This window comes from Pseudorasbora parva, chromosome 2, assembly GCF_024679245.1.
Source record: "Pseudorasbora parva isolate DD20220531a chromosome 2, ASM2467924v1, whole genome shotgun sequence".
NCBI lineage: Eukaryota > Metazoa > Chordata > Actinopteri > Cypriniformes > Gobionidae > Pseudorasbora > Pseudorasbora parva.
Window position 1 is genome coordinate 3,904,713 of NC_090173.1, and position 22,396 is coordinate 3,927,108.

The following is a 22,396-nucleotide window of genomic DNA, read 5'->3' on the forward strand; positions in this document are numbered from 1 at the left end:
TTGTTCCAATGTAGCTTGCCATCCAGGGGTAAATAGAACTAAATTTTTGGTCAAGCAACGATTCTGGTGGCCTCGCATGGCTCGCGACATCCGGGAGTTTGTTTTGGCCTGTTCAGTCTGCGCCATTGGTAAGACTTCTAATCGCCCTCCCGATGGGTTACTCCAACCGCTGTCAGTCCCTTCGAGACCCTGGTCCCACATCGCACTAGATTTCATCACCGCCCTCCCGCCCTCACAGGGCAAGACTGTTGTTTTAACCGTCGTGGACCGGTTCTCGAAAATGGTTCATTTTATTCCTTTAGCCAAGTTACCTTCGGCCAAGGAGACAGCGGTAGCTGTCGTTGACCACGTCTTTCGTTTACATGGCCTTCCGATGGACGTGGTTTCCGACAGGGGGCCCCAATTTATTTCGAAATTTTGGCGCGAATTCTGTAAATTACTGGGGGCGACGGTTAGTCTGTCTTCAGGGTTTCACCCCCAGAGTAATGGTCAGACTGAGCGGGCCAACCAAGATCTTGAGAGAGGGTTGCGATGTTTAGCCTCCAAGAATCCTTCATCCTGGAGCCAGCAAATCTCTTGGATTGAGTACGCCCATAATTCGTTACCAGTGTCGGGTACGGGCCTCTCGCCATTTGAGTGTAGCCTAGGGTACCAGCCACCACTCTTTCCCAGTCTGGAATCCGAAGTCGCGGTCCCCTCCGCCCACGCATTCGTCCAGAGGTGTCGCCGCACATGGAGTAGAGCCCGCGAGACTCTGCTCCGGGTGCGTGCGCGCACCAAGGCCCAAGCCGATCGCCACCGGTCTAAGCCTCCCGTCTACGTCGTGGGTCAAAAGGTGTGGCTTTCATCCAGAAACATTCCTCTCCGCTCCGTGAGTAATAAACTGGCCCCCAAATTTATTGGCCCGTTTCCTGTCACCAAAATTCTTAGTCCGGTGACAGTACGCCTCAAACTACCTCCTGCTCCTAGGGGGAGGGGTACTGTCACGGTTCATCAATCCGTCGTCTCACTCACTGTGTGTTGTGTGGTTGTGTTGGGGTAGTGGTTTCTGATTATTGCCTGAGCACTATCACCTGCTGCACTCATCACCGCTCCCTTCATATACGTGGCACTGACTGCAAACATTGTCAGATCGTTGCAGACTCTGTGGTCCCTGGTGTGTGTTGTTCTCTCCCGGGAGATCGTCTCTGTTCCGGATTCCAGGATTCCCGCGGCTCTTCTGCCCACTGCTTCCCCTGCGTCACGAGCCCTGACCAACTCACCGCCTTCACCGTTCTCTGGACCTGCCTGACTGTCCTGTATCCTGCCCGTTCTGAGTTTCAGTGGTCTTCGGACTTTATGTGCTTCGTGCAGTTCTGTCAATAAATGAGTTATCGCATTTGGATCTTTCAGTCTCTTTTTAGACCCTGACACCAACTTTGGCTGGACTCTCGATTTTTAAGATTTCTTAAGTTAATTAGCTTTCATATTTTCTTAGACATTCAGTAACAGCAACATTAAGACTCCGAACATTGAAACATTGGTTCACACAAAACCGAACATTTTTCCCTCACTGCTGCTCTAGTCTGCAAATACACACACTTAAAGCGCTGTACTCGGTTCAAACAAGGCAAAAACGACCGTGTAAAGCGTATTTACAACACTTTATATCTGTGCAATACTGTGAACGCCTCACCTCTCCTCAGAACACTCGACGATGACCGAGGCAAGATCAATGTTAAACCATCAAAAAAAAAAACGCAAAAACCATTTAAAACAACAACCTCTATAAAACAACACACAAAAATACTAATGTAGGCAAACAACCATCTCATTCAATCTCAGACACGCGTGGAGTAAATTATAGTTTATTAGGCAATTCAAAGCTTTATTAAGAAATTTAAAACAGGAAACTGAAAAAGCAAACATAATACTTCACACTCTTAAAAATGATGTGTTTAAAAAAAGACCACAAAATATGTGTTTACGGATTCGTAAAACATTGTGTTACTACAGACACATGTATTGTTGAGCAGTGTTGGAGCACAGACGTACACACTGATGAGGAATTAGTTGAGTCCGGAGAAACCAGGATCAAAGAGTTATGAGGAATACCAGAATTTGTTGAAAAATAATTTTGAGCCAAAGCCTAGTGAAATGCAAAGATGGAAGTTTAAGAAATTCGAAAAGTGTTGCCTTTGTAAAGACCATATCATCATCTGAGCCCTCGTGTTGTACTGATGTCATTGACCCAAACTACAAACCGTTCGTTATGTCAGGGTTTGTTTCATTGTCAGGAAGGGAAGAGGATCGGAAAGAAATCTGCATTCTCCGTGACACAGGTGCTATGCAATCAATTATGATTTCTGATGTTTTGCCATTCTCAGATGAGTCGTTCTGCGGCTCAAATGTTTTGGTTCGTGGGATAGAAATGCAGGTAGTGCCTGTTCCGTTGCATAATGTGCATTTACACTGTAGGCTAGTTTCAGGATTCGTGCGAGTTGGAATTCGTCCGTCACTCCCTGTAAAAGGAATTACTCTTATCTTAGGAAATGATTTAGCTGGAGGCAAAGTCTTGGCAGCTCCAGAAGTGACTGATGTCCCGGTACTTTGTCCACTTGTGGATATCAGTAGTTCGCATCCTGAGGTGTTTGCTGCTTGCGCAGTTACTCGCGCTCGGGCAGATAAGAATAAAGGGGAAGTTGACTTGGCTGACTCACTGTTAGGTTCGATGTTAGCAGATTGTGGGAAACGGTTTGAAACGAAGAGAAAGTTAGAGCCTGTTTCTAATGTGAAAAACACTGAGAATTTGCTGGGGAGTTTTGATTCAATGAGTTTGCCCGTTAGTCGTTCTCAGATTGTCAGTGCACAGAATGAAGATTCTTCACTGAGTAAATGTTTCATGGCTGTGATTAGTTCTGAAACTGCTAGGGAAAGAAACACTGCATACTTCCTAGATGATGGGTTACTTATGCGAAAGTGGTGTTCTAGGGTTGAGGAGGATTTGGATTGGAACGTAGTTCCAAGTAAATATCGTTTGCATGTGTTGCGCTTGGCTCATGAACACTTGTTTTCTGGACATTTAGGAGTGACGAAAACTTGTCATCGTGTTCTTCAACATTTTTTCTGGCCTGGATTGAAGCGAGACGTTTCAAAATTTTGTCGTACGTGTCATGCTTGCCAAATTGTAGGTAAGCCTAATCAGGTTATCTCACCCGCTCCACTTTATCCTATTCCAGTTATAGGTGAAGCCAGGGCTGGCGTTTGCTATAGGCGAGCTAGGCGGTTGCCTAGGGCGACAATTGTGTTAGGGGCGCGAGCGCGCTCTAGAGCCGCCCATTACTACCCATTAAGCATAGAATCGGAACAAGCGAAATACAACATGTTCATTAAACATGATCATCAGAGGGCGCCCCCTCAGCCACATGTTTTATTACTTATCAACCTGATTATTAGATTGAATTGATGGTGATTATTGATTATTAGTTCAGGCATTAGGTTAGGCAAGTGCTCATCTTGCGCGTTCATCAAAAATGAGGCGTCTAAACCCGCCTATGCACAGGGACGGAGAAAGAGAAAAAAAGAAAGGAAGAAAATTGAAAGAAAGCCCAGTATAGAGGTTAGTCTTATCTCAGCCAATAAGTTTTCAAACAAAATAAAATTACTTAGTATCAATCTTATCAACTAATATTTATTTTATAAATATTATTAATATTGTCACTAAGTCTTTGTCCATAGAACACAGAGTTTCCCACGCATATCATCCAGAGAGCCAAGGTGCAATCGAAAGGTTCCATCAGACCTTAAAGACCATGCTTCGGAAATTCTGTATGGAAACAAGTAAGGATTGGGATGAAGGAGTTCCTTTAGTGTTGTTTGCTATACGTGAGAGTGTTCAAGAATCACTCAGCTTTAGTCCAGCTGAGATGGTTTTTGGTCATACTGTTCGAGGACCGATAAAGGTTCTGAAGGATCAGATGATGGAGAGTAAAACAGAACAGCGAACGAATGTTCTCAATTACGTTAGTCAATTTCGAGCAAAACTGCATAGTGCTTGTGATCTTGCGCGTAAATCTCAGAAAGATGCACAATCAGTGATGAAAAATCGATATGACAAACACGCTGTTGTACGATCTTTTCAACCTAATGACAAGGTGGTGGTTTTATTGCCGATACCAGGGGCAGTGTTGTCTGCTCGATTTTCTGGTCCATATCATGTAGTTGGAAAACTTAGTGATACAGATTATGTGATCGGTACTCCGGAAAGAAGGCGTAAGACGCGTGTCTGCCACATTAACATGCTTAAAGCATATCACGATCGAGATGAGTGCGAACTTAAGCAAGTCACTGACAATGTACCTGTATTGATAACGTCTGAGGTTTTGTCTGTTGCAGTAGATGCAAATGTGGATGAGGATGGATTGTTACTAAGGAATACTCCTCAACAATGTAGTAAGTTGGATTATTCAGTTATTTTGTCTAACTTGACTTCTCATCTCTCTTCGTTATCTGACGAGCAAAGGCATGATGTGATGGACCTTATCACCTCATTCCCTGCTCTATTTTCTGATGTTCCGTCACAGACTAGCGTGCTATCACACGATATTGATGTTCAGGATGCAAGACCGATAAAGCAACATGCGTATCGAGTTAATGAGATTAAGAGGTCCGCTATGAAGACAGAAACTGACTATCTTTTAGAGAATGATTTAGCTCGTCATAGTTATAGTCCGTGGAGTTCCCCATGTCTTCTTGTAAAGAAACCTTTTGTACGGATTATCGAAAGATAAATGCTGTCACTGTGCCTGACTGTTATCCCCTTCCTAGAATGGAAGACTGTGTAGACAGTATTGGTTCTGCGAGGTTTGTGAGCAAACTAGACTTGCTTAAGGGATACTGGCAAGTGCCGTTGACCTCACGTGCGTCTGACATATCTGCCTGCGTAACTCCGGACTGTTTCCTACAGTACAATGTTATGGCCTTCGGGTTACGAAACGCTCCTGCTACGTTCCAGAGGTTAATTCAGACAGTTCTCACTGGAGTACCACATTGTAAGGCTTATTTGGATGACCTGGTGATCTTTTCAAATGACTGGAAAGAGCACTTGGCTTTGTTACGTACTGTGTTTAAACGTTTAGAGCATGCGTCTTTAACGCTTAATCTCGCTAAGTGTGTGTTCGGTCAAGCTACGGTGACCTATTTAGGAAAGCATGTAGGATATGGCCAAGTAAAGCCAGTTGAAGAGAAAGTTGCGGCTATTACTAAGTTCCCGATACCTACAACACGGCGAGAATTAAGACGGTTTTTGGGTATGATTGGTTACTACCGAAGTTTTTGTAAGAACTTTGCTACGGTGGTAACCCCTCTTACTAATCTCCTCAGTCCTAAACAGAGTTTCGTATGGACGGAAGAGTGTCAAATTGCATTTGAGAATGCTAAGGCTTTGTGTTCCAGTCCAGTTCTAGCGGCTCCGCAATTCGAGCGTGCGTTCAAGCTGGAGGTTGACGCGAGTGCAGTGGGCACTGGAGCAGTTCTAATTCAGGAGGGAAAGGCTGGCGTGGACCATCCTGTCTGCTTTTTCTCTCGTAAGTTCAATAAACACCAAGCAAATTATTCTACTGTAGAGAAGGAAACTCTAGCTTTGTTATTAACTCTACAGTTTTTTGAGGTCTATTTGGGTTCTTCTAATTTGCCTACTATTGTGTTTACTGATCATCACCCTCTTGTTTTCTTGTCCCGCATGTATAATGCAAATCAACGCCTGATGCGGTGGGCTCTGTTTGTGCAGAATTTCCACCTGGAAATTCATCATAAGAAAGGGTCAGAGAACGTCCTAGCTGATGCTCTTTCTAGAGTTTAAATTTTGATGAATGCATTAGGGCTCTGCTTATACGTCGGTTGGGCTGCATTGCTTTGTATTTTTTTGTTTTGTTTTTTATACAAACGTGGAGTTTGTTCTTAAATGTGGGGGTGTTACTTCCTTAGGGACATAAGAGTTTTTGGGGGGGGTTTCTTCCCTGTTTCTTAAAGGTTTTTCCTTCTGTCTCCTGAGCTGTCACTTAAACAGGTGGTGATTGGCTCTTCGACCTGTCAATCATTCCTGGGGATGTGATTGGCTGTGCTGCCATGAGGGCGGGCTCTTCTCATCACCTCTGATGCTCAACACCTGGGAGTACCCTTCATAAGGGACGTACTGCTGCACAGCGAGAGACTGTTTTTTCTTCTGATTATGATTTGTTATCTTTGTTTTTGGTTCTCTTTTGTTTGAACTTATCTTGCGTTGTCATTTTTGCCTTTTCATGTCTACACTGTAAGATTTTCTAATGTGAGAGATTTGAGGTCCTTTTTAAACACTGTTAAAGAGCAGTTCAATCTGGATGGAGACAAGGGGCTAGGTTAGATGTCACGTGACATACATAGACACACGCAGGTTAAGTTTTAATTGTGTAGACAAACTAGGTTAGTGGGATTGTGCCACACCCTGTATATCTGTTTTTGTTAGTCAGAGTAGGGAAGTTTAAGGCGTCATAGACGCTGAAGACTTTTCTTTTCTTTCATTTCTTACTAAGGATTAGTTTCAAACCATTTAGTAAGACTATTTTGATTATCTTATTTTCTTTTATTTGGCACAATTTAGTTATTCCCTTGGTTCTCCTTAGATCATCTTTATATGTATGTTTTTCTTTATCTTTACCATGGGTTTATTTATTTGTGGTTAATTATTGGGTTTATTCTTTATTAAATGATTGTTTTTGGAGTTATTTGTGTGGTCTCGTTCCTCACCACTACACAGTGGTCATAGCAGACAGTAACTCAGAACTGGGTTTAAAATGTTCCCCTCCTCCAATCCCTAGATTGTTACCAGTCAAAGGAGGGTCGTAACACCAGTACTTTTACACTTTTACTTAAGTAAAAAGCTTGAGTTGATACTTCAACTTCTACAGAAGTATTTTTAAACCCTAGTATCTATACTTCCACTTGAGTAATGAATGCGAGTACTTTTGACACCTCTGCACATGATCAACGATGATGGCCCGGACTTCATTAGAGACAACAGTTTTGCCTCCCCCTCTCCGATGACCAACCCTTTGATGGGCCCCATGCCCACCTCTCTGACGGATCCCATGCCCACCTCTCTGATGGATCCCTCGTCCACGAGCTCTTCCAATTCCTTGCTGTCTATCCTGGTCCATGTTGAAAGAAATTGCCAGTGTAAAAAGTTTACACCCTGACTTTTATATCTAATGTCCAATTGTGCTTACCCCATCTGAAATCAATTAGCAAGAATGAGTTTTCAACAGGTGTGGTTATTTTTTATGTTTGTACAAACACATATTTTATTTCTGTAGTTCTCAATCCATATACTGTATTGCTGAAATAGAAATATATTACCAAATGGTTCAGTGATTAACCATTAAGATCAGTTGGATTAAGTGTTGGTCAAATGTATTTACACAAATCAGATTAGAAGCATATCAAAAGTATTGTGAGCATTGCACTGTGAAAGACAATTACTTCATATGAAAGGTAATTCTTGATGACACTGATTAAGTGTGGTGAAAAAGTGAATGTGTAATTTTGTACATTGTACTTAGTCAATTGAACATGTGATTACATGTTTGAAAAAACAGACTTTTTGATAATCTGCTTTGAGTTTTGTACTAACAGTTGTGAGGTTTTACCACATACATGCGATAATAGTACCAAAGCGAATAAAAAAAACTGTAGTAAGAATTAAATTCAAGAAAATGAACACACTCCTGAAGATTAACTTTGGTTTATGTTTAATAAATATGATACTGCTGTAAATTGATCAATCTTTTCACTTTATTGCAACCTACACATGACAATTGACATGAATGACATGAATCCATGACAAGAGTCCTTTCATGCCTTTCTGACACATTGAATCTCTTGTTGCAGTGTTTGTTTCCAGTGTAAATCCAGTGGTGCTCTTTCAGTTCATCATCTCTAGTGAAGGACTTCAGTGTTGTTTGTTTCCAGTGTAAATCTTCTGGTGCTCTTTCAGTTCATCATCTCTAGTGAAGGACTTCAGTGTTGTTTGTTTCCAGTGTGAATCTTCTGGTGCTCTTTCAGTTCATCATCTCTAGTGAAGGACTTCAGTGTTGTTTGTTTCCAGTGTGAATCTTCTGGTGCTCTTTCAGTTCATCATCTCTAGTGAAGGACTTCAGTGTTGTTTGTTTCCAGTGTGAATCTTCTGGTGCGCTTTCAGTTCATCATCTCTAGTGAAGGACTTCAGTGTTGTTTGTTTCCAGAGTGAATCTTCTGGCACTTTCAGTTCATCATCTGTAGTCTAGACTTCCTGGACTGAAACGCACCGCCGTGTCTTTTCTGCTGTAACATTATAAATTAATCTTCTCCTTTGTGTGAATCTTCAGGTGTTTCTTCAGGGATGAGGCCCAACAAAAGTTGTATCACAGTGATCACAGTTAAACAATCTTTTTTCAGAATGAGTGAGAAGATGTGATTTCAGTGTGGAGGACTTAGAGAAACTCTTCCCGCATTGATTACAGGTGTAAGGTCTCAAAACTCTCTCAGCATGGATAGCAGTGATAAGATTTCTCTACTGTATGGATCCTCATGTGTTGCTTAAGATAGCCTTTGAAAGCAAAACTCTTTCCACATTGATCACACGTGTGCGGCTTCTCACCAGTATGTACACTAACATGAATCTCAAGACTTCGTTTATCTGTGAAACCCTTCTCGCACTGATCACATGAGAATGGCTTCTCTCCTGTGTGGATCCTCTCATGTGTTTTTAGAGTTTCTGACCGACTGAATCTCTTATCACAGTGTGAACACTTGTAAGGTTTTTCTCCAGTGTGAATCTTCTCATGTGTTTTCAGATATGATGACCGACTGAATCTCTTGTCACAGTGTGAACACTTGTAAGGTTTTTCTCCAGTGTGGATCTTCTCATGTGTTTTCAGAGTTCCTGAGCGACTGAATCTTTTGTCACAGTTTGAACACTTGTAAGGTTTTTCTCCAGTGTGAATCTTCTCATGTGTTTTCAGAGTTCCTGAGCGACTGAATCTCTTGTCACAGTGTGAACACTTGTAAGGTTTTTCTCCAGTGTGAATCTTCTCATGTGTTTTCAGATTTCCAGAGCGACTAAATCTCTTGTCACAGTGTAAACACATGTAAGGTTTTTCTCCAGTGTGAATCCTCTGGTGCTGTTTTAACTCACTTCCTGAAATAAAAGTCTTCTCACACTCAAAGCACATGTACTCTCTCACACCAGTGTGTATTTTCTGATGTGCTTTTAAATTACAAAGCAGTGCAAAACTCTTTCCACAAACAGAACATGAATGTGGCTTCTCCTTCTTATAAACGCCGCTGTGGATCCTCATGTGAAGTCTAAGATTTGATTTTATTGTGAAGCTCTTCCCGCACTGATCACATTTGAATGGCTTCTCTCCAGTATGAACTCTTACATGAGTCTCAAGGCTTCGTTTTTCAATGAAACCTTTCCCACAATGATCACATTTGAAAGGCTTTTCTCCAGTATGAATTCTTACATGACCCTCAAGACTTCGTTTTTCTCTGAAATCCTTCCCGCACTGTTCACATGTGAACGGCTTCTCTCCGGTGTGGATCCTCATGTGTCTTTTTAGGTGTGATGAATGCATGAAACTCTTCCCGCACTGATCACATGAGAATGGTCTCTCTCCGGTGTGGCTCCTCATGTGAACTTCAAGGTTTGATGATTGTGTGAATCTCTTCCCACATTGATCACATGTGAAAGGCTTCTCTGCAGTATGAACTCTCATGTGAATCTCAAGATCTTTTCTGTAGAGGAAGCTCTTTCCACACGTGCAGATGAAAGATTGTGTGGCTCTTTTTTTCTTTATAAATGTATTTTTAGTCTTTGAGCGACTCAAAGGTTTTTCTCCAGCTTTGACATGATGTTCCTCCTCCACTTCACTCAGTTCTTCACTCTCCTCGCTCTCTTCCATCAGGTCTGAAATCAAAGATAAAATAATTATTGTCAGTAAAGCAAAATAATTGAGAGAGAGAGAGAGAGAGAGAGAGAGAGAGAGAGAGAGAGAGAGAGAGAGAGAGAGATGAAGTGAAATGAAACAACTGCGATGTAATAGACTAAAACCAGCCTTGTTTAAAAGGTTGAATGATTATTTGATGCACATAATACAATTAATGCCCCTTATTCTTAATAGTAATGCTAAAGTAAGTATTTATTTTCAAATGAAAGAGATGAAAAGGTAAATCAAACAATGTGTGGTGGAAAGCTCCACCTTCACACCTGATTCCTAAGCTTGTTTACATGGCTGTTTAAAGCTGGCAATATGAAGAAAGACTGTGGTTTGGGAATGTGTTTTTGAAAATGTCCACCATTGTGTTACATGATGGATTTGAGTATGGACGTTGCAAAAGATGATACATTTTCCAGAAGGGGGTTCTGAAGAGTCATAGTATAAATTGATTGGGTCATAAAGTGCAAGACTTGGTAAATTGTAAGTCAAATGAGCCGGATTACAGAGACTCTCACCTATTGTCTTTATTAGCTTGTGTAGCCCATCCCATTCTTTCAATAGTTATGCAGATTGGATTAGGACTTGTGAAACTCTAGAGTCTGGGGCAGGTAACTACACTTCAATGCTTCATTTGCATGGTGCCTTTAACCAGCTTTGTCTCCATCTCCAAACACTGACCACGGAAAGTGTATATAAACTACAATGAGACTTTAGTTGAATTGATGACTGGAGCATCACAAACAATCCTCAAAGAATCCTACTGAAGATACGTCAAGTATCCCTGGCCTCAGTGTCTGAATTTCAAACCGTTGCATTGACTTCCATTCATACACTTGTGAATGTGGACACTGACACACAAGCTCAAGTGATTCTCACTTCATTCCTGTTCAAGTTTACAGTGTCTGCAGAAACCCTCTTACCAAAGTTACAGTAAGAAGAATAAGCTACTGTGGATGACTTTTATCATTTACGAGAAATACAGCTTTATCTGTAACATCAGTATTTGCTTGAGTTATGCTTACATACCCTGTCCACCATTTTGAACTTAATTTACTTGATACAGCTTGGTGGTTAGGTAAAACAACAAAAATCCCATTTATATTTATCTAAATATCCTGAAGTGTTGAGTCTTCCTATCATGAATGTTCTCCAGCATCATGAATGAATGAAGAATAAACACCAACCTCTTTGTTCTTCAGGATCTTCAGTGTGTTTCATTCTGCAGGTTCTGGATCACTCGTGTTCTCACTGTCCTCTTTAATAAACTCAGTCTTTGCAGATTTCAGCCCTTTATGTAGCATTTATTGATGAACCGTGAAGCTCCTCCCACACCAGTTCATCAATAAATTATGTGGGAGGAGCTTCATTGATGATGTAATTGCAGGGGGCAGAGCATTGCTGAGTTTGAATTGCAGAATGGGAGGAGCTGATCTGCCAAAATAAATAATATAATATACTAATTATATACAAACTGGCACATCTTAATAAGGAAAATAAGGAAATAAGGAAAATGTACAACTACCCTTTGTTAGAGAATTAAAGCCCAACCATAACATGTTTGAGTCCAAATAGAAATAAAGTGAATTTCTCACCGCTCCCAAATAGCTCAGGTAAAAGGTGAAGTATTTAAACACTGCTGACGTTTTAAAAGGGGGAAAAGAACGAAAGAAACTCCAGGCCAGATTATGTTCACAGAGTAAGTTACCATGGTTTACCTCTTTCAGAAAAGGGTTTGATTTACCCGTTTAACATTCCTTCTATTCTGAAACAGAAAACCCAGCAGTTTCCCTCATTTCAGGTTAACAAACTCAAGAGTTTTCACTTCACCTCCTTTCTGAAACGGGCCACAGGTGAATGCATTACAACAGAACTAAATAATAATGATGATGATAATAATAATACATTTTATTTATAAAGCACTATGTATACATACTACATATTTGTAGTCATCAAATCCCCTCAGTCTGCTGAGCCCAATGAAATGAGCTTTAAGTGTGAATTTACAGGACATGTGAAGACATCATCATAATAAATGAGGTGAAAACAGAAACTATTGAGATGAAATAAAGAGTCTTTTCAGCCGCTCTGTTAATATTGATGGGTCAAAATCAAGCTAGGGAAGATCGCTGGTAGATTTGACACAGAATGGCCATATACATAAATGTCAATACAGATGAATATGAATACAGTTTGCCACTGGAAACATAACTCTCTGATCAGTGTCCTGCACTTAGAAACTGTTACATGATAAAGATGTAATTATTTATAACAAAGTAGTTATCATAAAATCAAATCATATTTCGATTTATAGTTACTTAGCAGTAGTGGTTGATGATTATGTCATTTGTATTGTCTTTCAGTTAAGCAGTTGAATAGTGTTTTGTCATATATCCTGAGCAGTGGTGGAATGTAACGAAGTACAAATCCTTCGTTACTTTACTTAAGTACATTTTTCACGTATCTGTACTTTACTTAAGTAGAATAAATAGTCCATCCTTTTTACTTTTACTTCGTTACATTTTGCAGCAATTGTTATACTTTCTACTCCACTACATTTTGGCAACGTTTCGTTACATTTTCGTTACATTTTCTGATCACTTTCAGGGCTCGAGATTAAGGCTTGCCCGGATAATAATATATAATGTACGTACGTTATAGGCTAATGAATTGACGGTTGCGCTGTTGAGACTCGCGCAGCCTCTCGAGGAGAAATGGAAACAAATCAGCCCCGCTCACACAAAGAAACTCAGTAACATACTATATTAAAAATTCAAAATGTTTAGTTTTTATATTTTATAACAGTTAAAAAAACATCACATGACACGACCAATGAGTGTAGTTTTCCTGAATACCATCACGACAGAAAATGTGACACTGATTTCATTTGACAGTTCCATAAACAATTAATTAACATCAAGTCACTTACATTTTATTGATTGCTTTATTGCTTTTGTTCTATCTCAGCAGCGAAAATATTTCCAAGATCAGATTTCCACATCCGAACCATAACGTATTGCACAGCGACAGAATCAAAGATTCAATGCCCTATTCATAAACGACTGCCTCATTTATGAACGAATCAGCTGTTTGAACGAATCGACTCAATGACTTGCTCATAAGGATTCACCTGTGTCATCTACTGGTGGTTTAGTTCACTTTTTTTTTGTTAAAACAATCTCATAGCATTATTTAGTGCAGTTGTAATTTTTCAGTGTTAATTATTTAATTTGATTGGTAATAACCCTATTGTATCTTATTCTCATTTAATTTATTAATCAAATTTAAGAATATAAAGGGAAAGCTGAAGCAAAGCCTATATTTAATAAGATTAGGGGAAAATGGCCTTTATAAAATGTAAAAATATCATAAAGATTAAGATTTAAATACATCAAAGCTGATGAGAATGTTGCTTCAGAAAAATGACATTTAACTTTGCAGATAACCAGAATTGTAAGTCCGAATGTAAACTGGGCAACAGATGGTAAGAACAATTACATTAACCCAATACTAACTCAATTAAAATGCCAACGCTCATACTGTTTTCTTCTTTTTAATTATTAGAATTAGACATTAAGAGAATACATTTTTATGCAAGTACTTTTACTTTTAATACTTAAAGTACATTTAAAATCAGGTACTTTTTACTTTTTATTTAAGTAGGGTTGTCGTTGTAGTACTTCTACTTTTACCGAAGTAAATATATTAAATATATAAGTACTGAGATTCAGTTCTTCCTCCACCACTGACCCTGAGTGTAATAATGTGTTTGTAAGAGCAAACAGTCAGAATAAAGTGAGATGATCTGCTGATGATCCTGAATGTCTTGTTGAATGAGTGTTGATAGTCTGAGGCTCATCAATATTAACAGAGCTGCTGAAAAGACTCTTTATTTCATCTCAATAGTTCCTGTTTTCACCTCATTTATTATGATGATGTCTTCACATCTCCTGTAAATTCACACTTAAAGGCATAGATCACCCAATAGTGAAATGAAAAATCTGTCATCATTTACTCAGCCTCAAGTTGTTCCAAACCTGTATGAGTTTCTTTGTTCTGCTGAACACAAAAGAAGATATTTGGAAGAATGTTTGAAACAAAGCAGATAGAGCAACCATTCACTAGTATTTTTTCCCTTCTATGGTAGTCAGTGGTTGCTCTATCCTGGGCTGGACTGGTAATCTGGTATACCGGGCATATGCCCGGTGGGCCGACGCACTTAGAAAAGAGAGTTTAAAAAGTGTTTTTTATTTTTTTGTTATTTTTTTTATTTTTGTACCACTGACAACATGCAGTGACAGCGGCCCATTGGTTTGTCTTCTGAATTGACAAGCCGAAGCGAGAGAGACCTCCCCTCCATATTAGGTGCTTTTTTCTATTTATTTATTGATTAGTATTTGAGCGCATGGAACTGGTTCGTATGTATAATACGCCATAAAATGCCTATCATATGCACAAAATGAGTTTTGGCGTATACATTCCACGACATTGCACACTCGTACTATTTATACGCATTTTTGTGAGAATACCCTGATTAAAATATGTTGCTATATTACTTAAATTAATATTGCAGAAAATAAATCACTTTCATAGAGGCTGTTTTCGTATTTTCTACAGGTGTTTTTTTATTTTTTTTACTTACAAATATAGTAGTTTATTATATATGTTTTAGGCCTATATAGTTTTAGAAACCATATAGCCATATAATGAGGAGCAAGGTTTGTACAGTCTATGTTTTTTACCCGGTGACTACCATGATCTTCCATTTAAATGAAACTGGCCTACAGTTAAACTATAGTCTATAAAACAGCTTTAAAGTTTGGATCCCATGAATTAAGGACAAAGCTTTTTTTCCTCTTTAAAAGTTTTATTAACTTTTTTTAATAGGTTTAATGAAACTTAATAGCCTCATGAAAGGTAGATATCAGTGTCTTACTTAAATTATGTGTTAACTCTTGAAAAATATGATTGTTCAACCCAAAAATGTGATCATTTACTCACCCTAATGTCATTCCAAAGCTAAATGAATTTATTTCTGTTTAGCATAAAATAAAATGATTTGAGTTTGTTTTTTTGTTCATACAATATTCAAAGGGTAGCCTAACCAAAATGGCTGGGTTGCCAACATTCTTCAAAACATCTTCTTTTGTGTTTCACAGAAGTCATACAGGTTTGGAAGGACGCGAGAGTGAGTAAATGATGACAGCATTTAAAAGAAGTACATTTACTTTACTGTATCCTAGCTCAAAATCATCAGTGCTTTACTGCCAAGGGCATTTCTGTGTGAAAAAAAAGCAATATTAAGTTTATCTGCATTTGCAGCAAACAAGGAGAAAATGATTCCCAAATAATTAACAATATAAACTTAGTAGGTAAAGAACAATAACCAAAGTATATGTAACACAGGCCAGCTAGTAGTCACTGTGCAAGTGTAAGGCTGGACTAGCGGCCTTACAATTTGGTGACCCGGCGACGTGATGTTGCAACTCTCTTACGAGCAACGAAGTATGGCTCGCTAGCTATAGCTTTTCAGCGAAGTATTGGATTTTAAAAACCAACAAGAGGTTTGAGCTTCTCTTTCTTCAACTGCTGTGGTAAGTAAATTTCATTGCCTTTTAGAACTGTTGAGGGAAAGTTTATCTGCAACTCACACATATAGACACATTTATAGAACGGGTCGGTATACCCAGTATAGATCAGAACTGTAGAAATCCGATATTGTGTAAGAATTAGACGTGAAACATGACTTTCCAGGGACAGCACAGCTGTAGTGTAGATGAGGAAATTATGGGAATACTAGGCGTACAACTACAAGATCTCCTTTTTCAATTAAGTTACAAAGGATTTAACATGAAGTGGGCCAATAACGAAATTATATCCTGGTATTCTGCTAAGGGCGCGCAACTAAAATCAAAATCAAAATACAAGAGAATTCCCGCTGCAATTGTTTATTTGCTTCGCCGTAACGACCTCCAAACAATGGCCGAGAATGAACGAACGATAACAAATATCAAAGAAATTGAAAGATTGCGATCGGACGAATTACAAATGTTAAGAGCAAAAGTCGAAGCGGCAGCATACGAACAACGAGGGTGGGCTAGACAGCGCGAAGAAATGGCAACAAAAATCGATCAGCTCCAAAGAAAACTGCAAACCGGCAATAAATGGAGCTTGAGTGATCGAATGGAATTCAAGCGTAGTTCAGGCAGACCACTGATCGCTAAACGTTATCAGCTGACGCTCAGCTGATTTGTAACTCCACCTACTCTAATCAACTATAGTATTTAAGCTCATTCGAATTCATGTTACTCAGTCTGTCGCACAGACATTTACAACACCCCAGAGATCATTGTCAGCTACACAGCCACATGCGACTAATTAAAGTCCTATTCCTTACCTTGATTTGCGCGACAATGGTCTGCTCCGATACGGAAGAACATGCCATCTTCTCCGAGGATTTGTCTGAAGAAGCTCAATCCAACCAAGATATAGATGAAATATCCATAGAAGCCCAACCACTTTCAAGACGAAGCTCTAGATTAGCGGCTGCACAGGAACAAGAGTCTATTCCACTTTCAGAAGTTTCCACTCCACGACCTTCCAGACGGAAAGCGTCACAAAAAAGGAAACATTCGTCTATCGAGCCTCTTCCAGTGCATATCTCCAAACAAACGAAGTCCTCCGCATCTCGTCCTGAGCCTCAGCCTAACGAAACCATCCTAAATGCCTTATCTTCAATTCAAAATGTCTTATCAAACATGGATGTAAGGCTACAAGTGCTTGAGAATCAGCCACACACCAACTTTTCTCCGATTCAGAAAGCTTCAGGAATTCACCCACAGGCGACGCTCGCCGGTAATATTACGTCTCGCGAAAGCCTCGATTTCCTGCCAAGAAGAACACTCAGCTCTGCCATTCCAACAGCTTCACCTGGAGTGCCATTCTTCCCACCAGCCGCAGCAATCACTGCTCAGTTGAAGACACAAATTCTGGCAGGTAACGATATTAATTTAGTAAAGGTATTGTTATGTTCTGAATCTACCGATAAACGAATTGTTGACTGTGGAGACATATCTGTGATACTTAAAGAAAGTGACCCAAGACTCTCTAAGAGCCTTACAATGGCCGAATTCAACATTGCATTTGGAGTGTTTAGAGACGTTATTTGTGAAATCCAACCTGAAAGAAGGCAAGAACTTGACACCTACCTTGCAATTATTTCAGATCTAGCTATGTCTTATGGCGGCACGCTGTTTTACGAATATCACAAGTCTTTCTCTGCCAAAGCAGCCATGTATATTCAGCGTTTCAATCAGAGACTGGACTGGTCAGTTGTTGACTTGGCATTAATCAGCAGACACTTCACTGGTCACCGTACCCTCTCATGTTCGCTATGTGGTTCATTTTCTCACACGTCTTCCTTATGTCCCAAAGTATCCATCTCGGCTGGCATTACTTCCAAGCCGGATGTTGGGGAATATCAGGTGGTGAAACCGGCAGCTTTTACACCCCTGTGTTTTCGCTATAATGAAACCGTCTGTAATCGCTCTAACTGTAAATTCATTCATGTTTGCAGCTATTGTGGCGACAGTCACCCAAAGACAGTTTGTCCTCGAAGAAACAGTCGTTTCAAGAAACAATAAAAGCTGTTCCATCTACTCCTATCAACACAAGTGAACTCAAGAAAGCTTTAAAAAATCACCCTAATCATTGTTTTGTGAGCTATCTGTTAATTGGTTTGCTGAAGGGATTTTTTGCCGGTTTATCGTTTCTTCCTGCCTTCTCGTACACATGTAGTAATTTCCAATCTGCTATCAAAGAGCCCAATATAGTAGATATTTTATTGGCAAAGGAAGTAGATAAAGGTTATATGAGCGGCCCCTTTTCTGAACCTCCTTTCAACGTGTTTCGTATAAACCCTATTGGTATAGCAACGCGAAAATACTCCGGTAAAAAGCGGTTAATAATAGATCTTTCTTCTCCTCATTCTAATCATGGCGTTAAAAGTATTAATAACTTGATTCCATCCGAACCCTTTTCTCTTTATTATGCATCCATCGATCATGCTATTAAATTAATTAAAGCTGCCGGCAGAGGTGCTTGGTTAAGCAAAGCGGATATAACCGATGCATTTAAAATTATGCCCCTTCACCCGTCCCAGTGGCACCTTTTTGGCGTTAGGTGGCGCTACAAGGCATATTTCGCCGTTAGGCGTCCCTTCGGTGGCAAAAGTAGCCCGCACATATTTAACACTCTATCTGAAGCCTTGTGTTGGATATTATCCAACAATTATAAACTGCCGTTTGTGCTCCACCTACTGGACGATTTCTTAGTTATTGATTATCCAAATTCTGATCCAAATCATTCCATTCTTACACTTAAAGAAACATTTGTTAAACTAGGAGTTCCTCTGTCGGAAGAGAAAACATTAGGTCCTGTGCGCAAATTAGAATTTTTAGGAATCACACTGGATACTATCTACATGAAAGCCTCTTTACCTTTAGATAAACTCAACCGTATCAGAGAATTTATACAAGCTTTCCTGCTAGCTTCATCAGTCACCAAACGAGAACTTCTCTCTTTATTAGGGCACCTTAATTTCGCTATGAGGATCATTCCTCAGGGTCGTACTTTCATTTCTAGACTTTTAGAAATTTCAAAATCAGTTAGTAATCTTCATGATTCAGTATATCTAGATGAAGGCTGCAGGTCAGACTTGGCATTTTGGGTCAAACTTTGCAAGTCTTGGAACGGTATTTCATTTTTTTACCATGATCATTATGAAACGTCCCCTGACCTACGTTTTTTCACTGACGCGGCCCCATCATTAGGTTTTGGTGGTATATTTCAGGACCAGTGGTTTGCTGATTCCTGGCCGACCGAAATTACTAGTTTGCCTTCTGATCTCCATTCCACAGCACTATTTGAATTATATCCTATTGTAGTTGCATCTATATTATGGGGAAATCAGTGGTGCAGGAAGCAAATAGTAGTGTTCTGCGATAATAATGCTACTGTTAACATTGTTAATAAAGGACACTCGTCTGTTCCTTTCATTAATAAACTCATGAGACGTCTTACATGGTCATGCGTACTGGGTAATTTCACTTTGCGAGCAGCGCATGTACCAGGTTTAGATAATAAAATTGCTGACTCATTATCTCGATTCAAATTTCAGGAATTCAGACGGTTATGCCCAGATGCGTCCCCATCAAGCCGCCGCTGCCCTCCATTCAGTCTAACGGTCCTCGACTAAATGACTCTCTAGGTCTCCTGATATCATCAGCTAATCAGTACATGAGATTAGGACTGGCAAAATCCACATTAAAAACGTATGATTCTGCCTGGACTTTCTATTCTTCATTCTGTGTTGCAAATGCAGTTCCAACTGTTCCAGTTAATATTCCGGTAGTACGTGCTTTCATTGTCCATTGTTTCGAGTCTAAAAAATTGCAGCCTTCATCTATTAAAGTACTACTATCAGGAATCCAATTCCATCTAAGAAGTTTGGTTCCTGAGACGCAAAGCCTCCTTAAAGATCCCTCCATCGGACTCCTTCTGAATGGTCTGAAAAAGGAAAGTCCAGCCACTAATGATAAACGTTTACCTTTTACACTTCCTCTAGTCCATCTTATGGTTTCTCAGCTGCGCACGGGTTTCTTTAGCCCATACACTAATGCACTCCTGGAAGCAGTGTTTCTTTCAGCTTTTTATGGTTTTATGAGATGTGGGGAATTTACTGCACGTTCAAAAAATTGTAATCCTTCCCAAGACCTCTCATTAAAAGATATATCACTGAAATCTAACTATTTTGAAATTCACCTTAAACACTCAAAGACAGACAAAGAGAAAAAAGGTGTGTTTGTAACCATTTCTCGTACTAATTCTGAATTTTGTCCCCTCTCTTCCATGGTCCGGTATCTGAACTATCGTGCTCATTCACCTTCCAACGAGCCTCTGTTTTCTACTGAGGACCAGAACATCATGACAAGATGCTGGTTCACACATCACTTGCGTCTTCTTTGCCAACATTGTGGTCTCGCCCCTAACCTCCACACAGCACACTCATTTCGTATCGGAGCTGCCAAAACAGTTGCTTCTACTATCCCTGCTCCCATGCTCCAAAGAATGGGACGATGGACATCCTCTGCTTTCCAGTGCTACATTCGCCCAGGAACTAACGACATTTTGAAAGCGCAGAAATCCATGAGTCACTTTAACCTTTAGACATGAACTGTTATGATCGTACTGATCATGTAATCATCATGTATAACTCTTAGTTTGTTGGGGGGTTTGATAATAAATCGGAGTTATCAAGTTTCGTCTTGCTTGTATTCCTCCGATCACGCATGATCGGATTCCGGGAATTAGCTCAATGAATCACGTTCCTTACCCTATATTGAGGTACGCTACCTCCGGTAAGTTCGAGGAGCCGCGCTCTTCTTAGACACGCTGTCTCTAGTAATTACGCAATCTGACGCATAGAATTCTTCTACGTTATTGTGTTGGGGAATTGTTTCAAGGATGGATCTCAAGCTGTCTGTATGGCATCTCGAGCATCTTTGAGCCTAAGCCTTTCGCCAAATCAAAGATTGTCAATAAATTTTATTCTCAAAGTGGTCCTGACTGAACTATATATCTGCTCTCGAAGATTGTTGCAATAATGTAGGATTTCCAGTAGCCGCAGTTAAACAAGCAGCACTGGATGACATTTGTGATCTTGAGAATCAAAATGATGATGATGCCGCATTAACATACAAGCCACAGAGAGAAACTCGTAACCGAGCTCCCGTGTTAAGGCACGATGAACCAAAAGAACAATGTTCGGTAAAGACTCGCACAAAGTGTAATGACAAACTCCAAAAGAAGTCAAAACCTTCTGAAAAAACTGAGACTTTAAACTTCAGAGATTGTAAAAGTCTACGTAATGTGGAACCATTTCAATTATTAAGTCTAGATGCTAGATGTAAAGAAGTGGATTCTAAAAACACAGAAGCAGAAAAGTCTAAGGCAAAGATTCAAGATCTTCAAACACAGCTAAATAAATTACTAACTGAGCTGTTAGCCCTGACTGAGAAGTGTAAAAATCAAGAGGAGACCATTGCAGATCTCAAGGCTGAACTTGTCACGTAACACTAAAGAAACTTAAGTGAGAACTCAATTGCAGAGAAATGTGAATTTATTAAACATAAATTAAACAACACAAAACAAAACCCACGAGGGGGCAAAACAACTAGTTCCAAAAACATAAACTCAAAACACACCAACACAGGGAAACAGGATACGTAGACATAACAAGGATTCCACAAAGACTGACAAACACAAGGAGCTTATAAAGGGAAGAAATTAAGAGGGAACAGGTGGGAGAAATGAAACACTAATCAGATAACAAGGGGGAGGGATCAGACAATGACGGAAGCACAAAGGCCATACTGACAAAACCCACATGTGCACACAAGACAGGACAGGCATGTGACATTACCCCCTCCTTAAGGAGCGGCTACCAGACGCTCCACTAGGGACAGGCGGGACAGACCAGGGCGGGACGGGAGGGACAGACCAGGGCGGGACGGGAGGGTCAGACCAGGGCGGGACGGGAGGGTCAGACCAGGGCGGGACAGACCAGGGAGGGACTGGCGGGACAGACCAGGGCGGGACGGGAGGGAAAGGGGAAACAGAGAAGGAAGGAACAAACAAGGGAAGGGTCAACAAGGAGGGAATGGGGAAAACAAAACTTTCAGGAGGCCATGGTGGCCCACAAAGTTCAAGCGCCCACGGAGGCGCGGTCAGAGCAGGACGCCTCAGCGGCGCACGGAGAGCAGGACGCCTCAGCGGCGCACGGAGAGCAGGACGCCTCAGCGGCGCACGGAGAGCAGGACGCCTCAGCGGCGCACGGAGAGCAGGACGCCTCAGCGGCGCACGGAGAGCAGGACGCCTCAGCGGCGCACGGAGAGCAGGACGCCTCAGCGGCGCACGGAGAGCAGGACGTCTCAGCGGCGCGGGCCAAGCAGGACGCCTCAACGGCGCAGGCAGAGCAGGATGCCCTAGTGGCGCAGGCAGAGCAGGGCGCCAGGGAGGCGCGAGCAGAGCAGGACGCCTGGGAGGCGCGGTGAGAGCTGGACGCCTGGGAGGCGCGGTCAGAGCAGGACGCCGGGTCGGCGCGGTCAGAGCAGGACGCCGGGTCGGCGCGGTCAGAGCAGGACGCCGGGTCGGCGCGGTTAGAGCAGGGCGCCTCAAGGGCGCAGGGAGAGCAGGGCGCCTCAGGGGCGCAGGGAGAGCAGGACGCCTCAGGGGCGCAGGGAGAGCAGGACGCCTCAGGGGCGCAGGGAGAGCAGGACGCCTCAGGGGCGCAGGGAGAGCAGGACGCCTCAGGGGCGCAGGGAGAGCAGGACGCCTGGGAGGCATCT

The 22,396-nt window shown here is 41.1% G+C and overlaps 1 protein-coding gene across 1 annotated transcript in view; it reads right to left on the bottom strand.

Annotated features, from left to right (window-relative positions):
* LOC137048106 (zinc finger protein 665-like) overlaps nucleotides 1-11,210 on the bottom strand; it is a 79,271-nt gene extending 68,061 nt beyond the window's left edge. The window contains exons 1-3 of the mRNA XM_067426113.1: nucleotides 11,177-11,210; nucleotides 8,568-9,961; nucleotides 8,464-8,533 (exon numbers count right to left, since the gene is read on the bottom strand). Of these exons, the coding sequence (XP_067282214.1) occupies nucleotides 8,464-8,533; nucleotides 8,568-9,961; nucleotides 11,177-11,210 (1,498 nt within the window). The remainder of the gene's footprint in view (nucleotides 1-8,463; nucleotides 8,534-8,567; nucleotides 9,962-11,176) is intronic.
* Nucleotides 11,211-22,396: the final 11,186 nt, after the last annotated feature.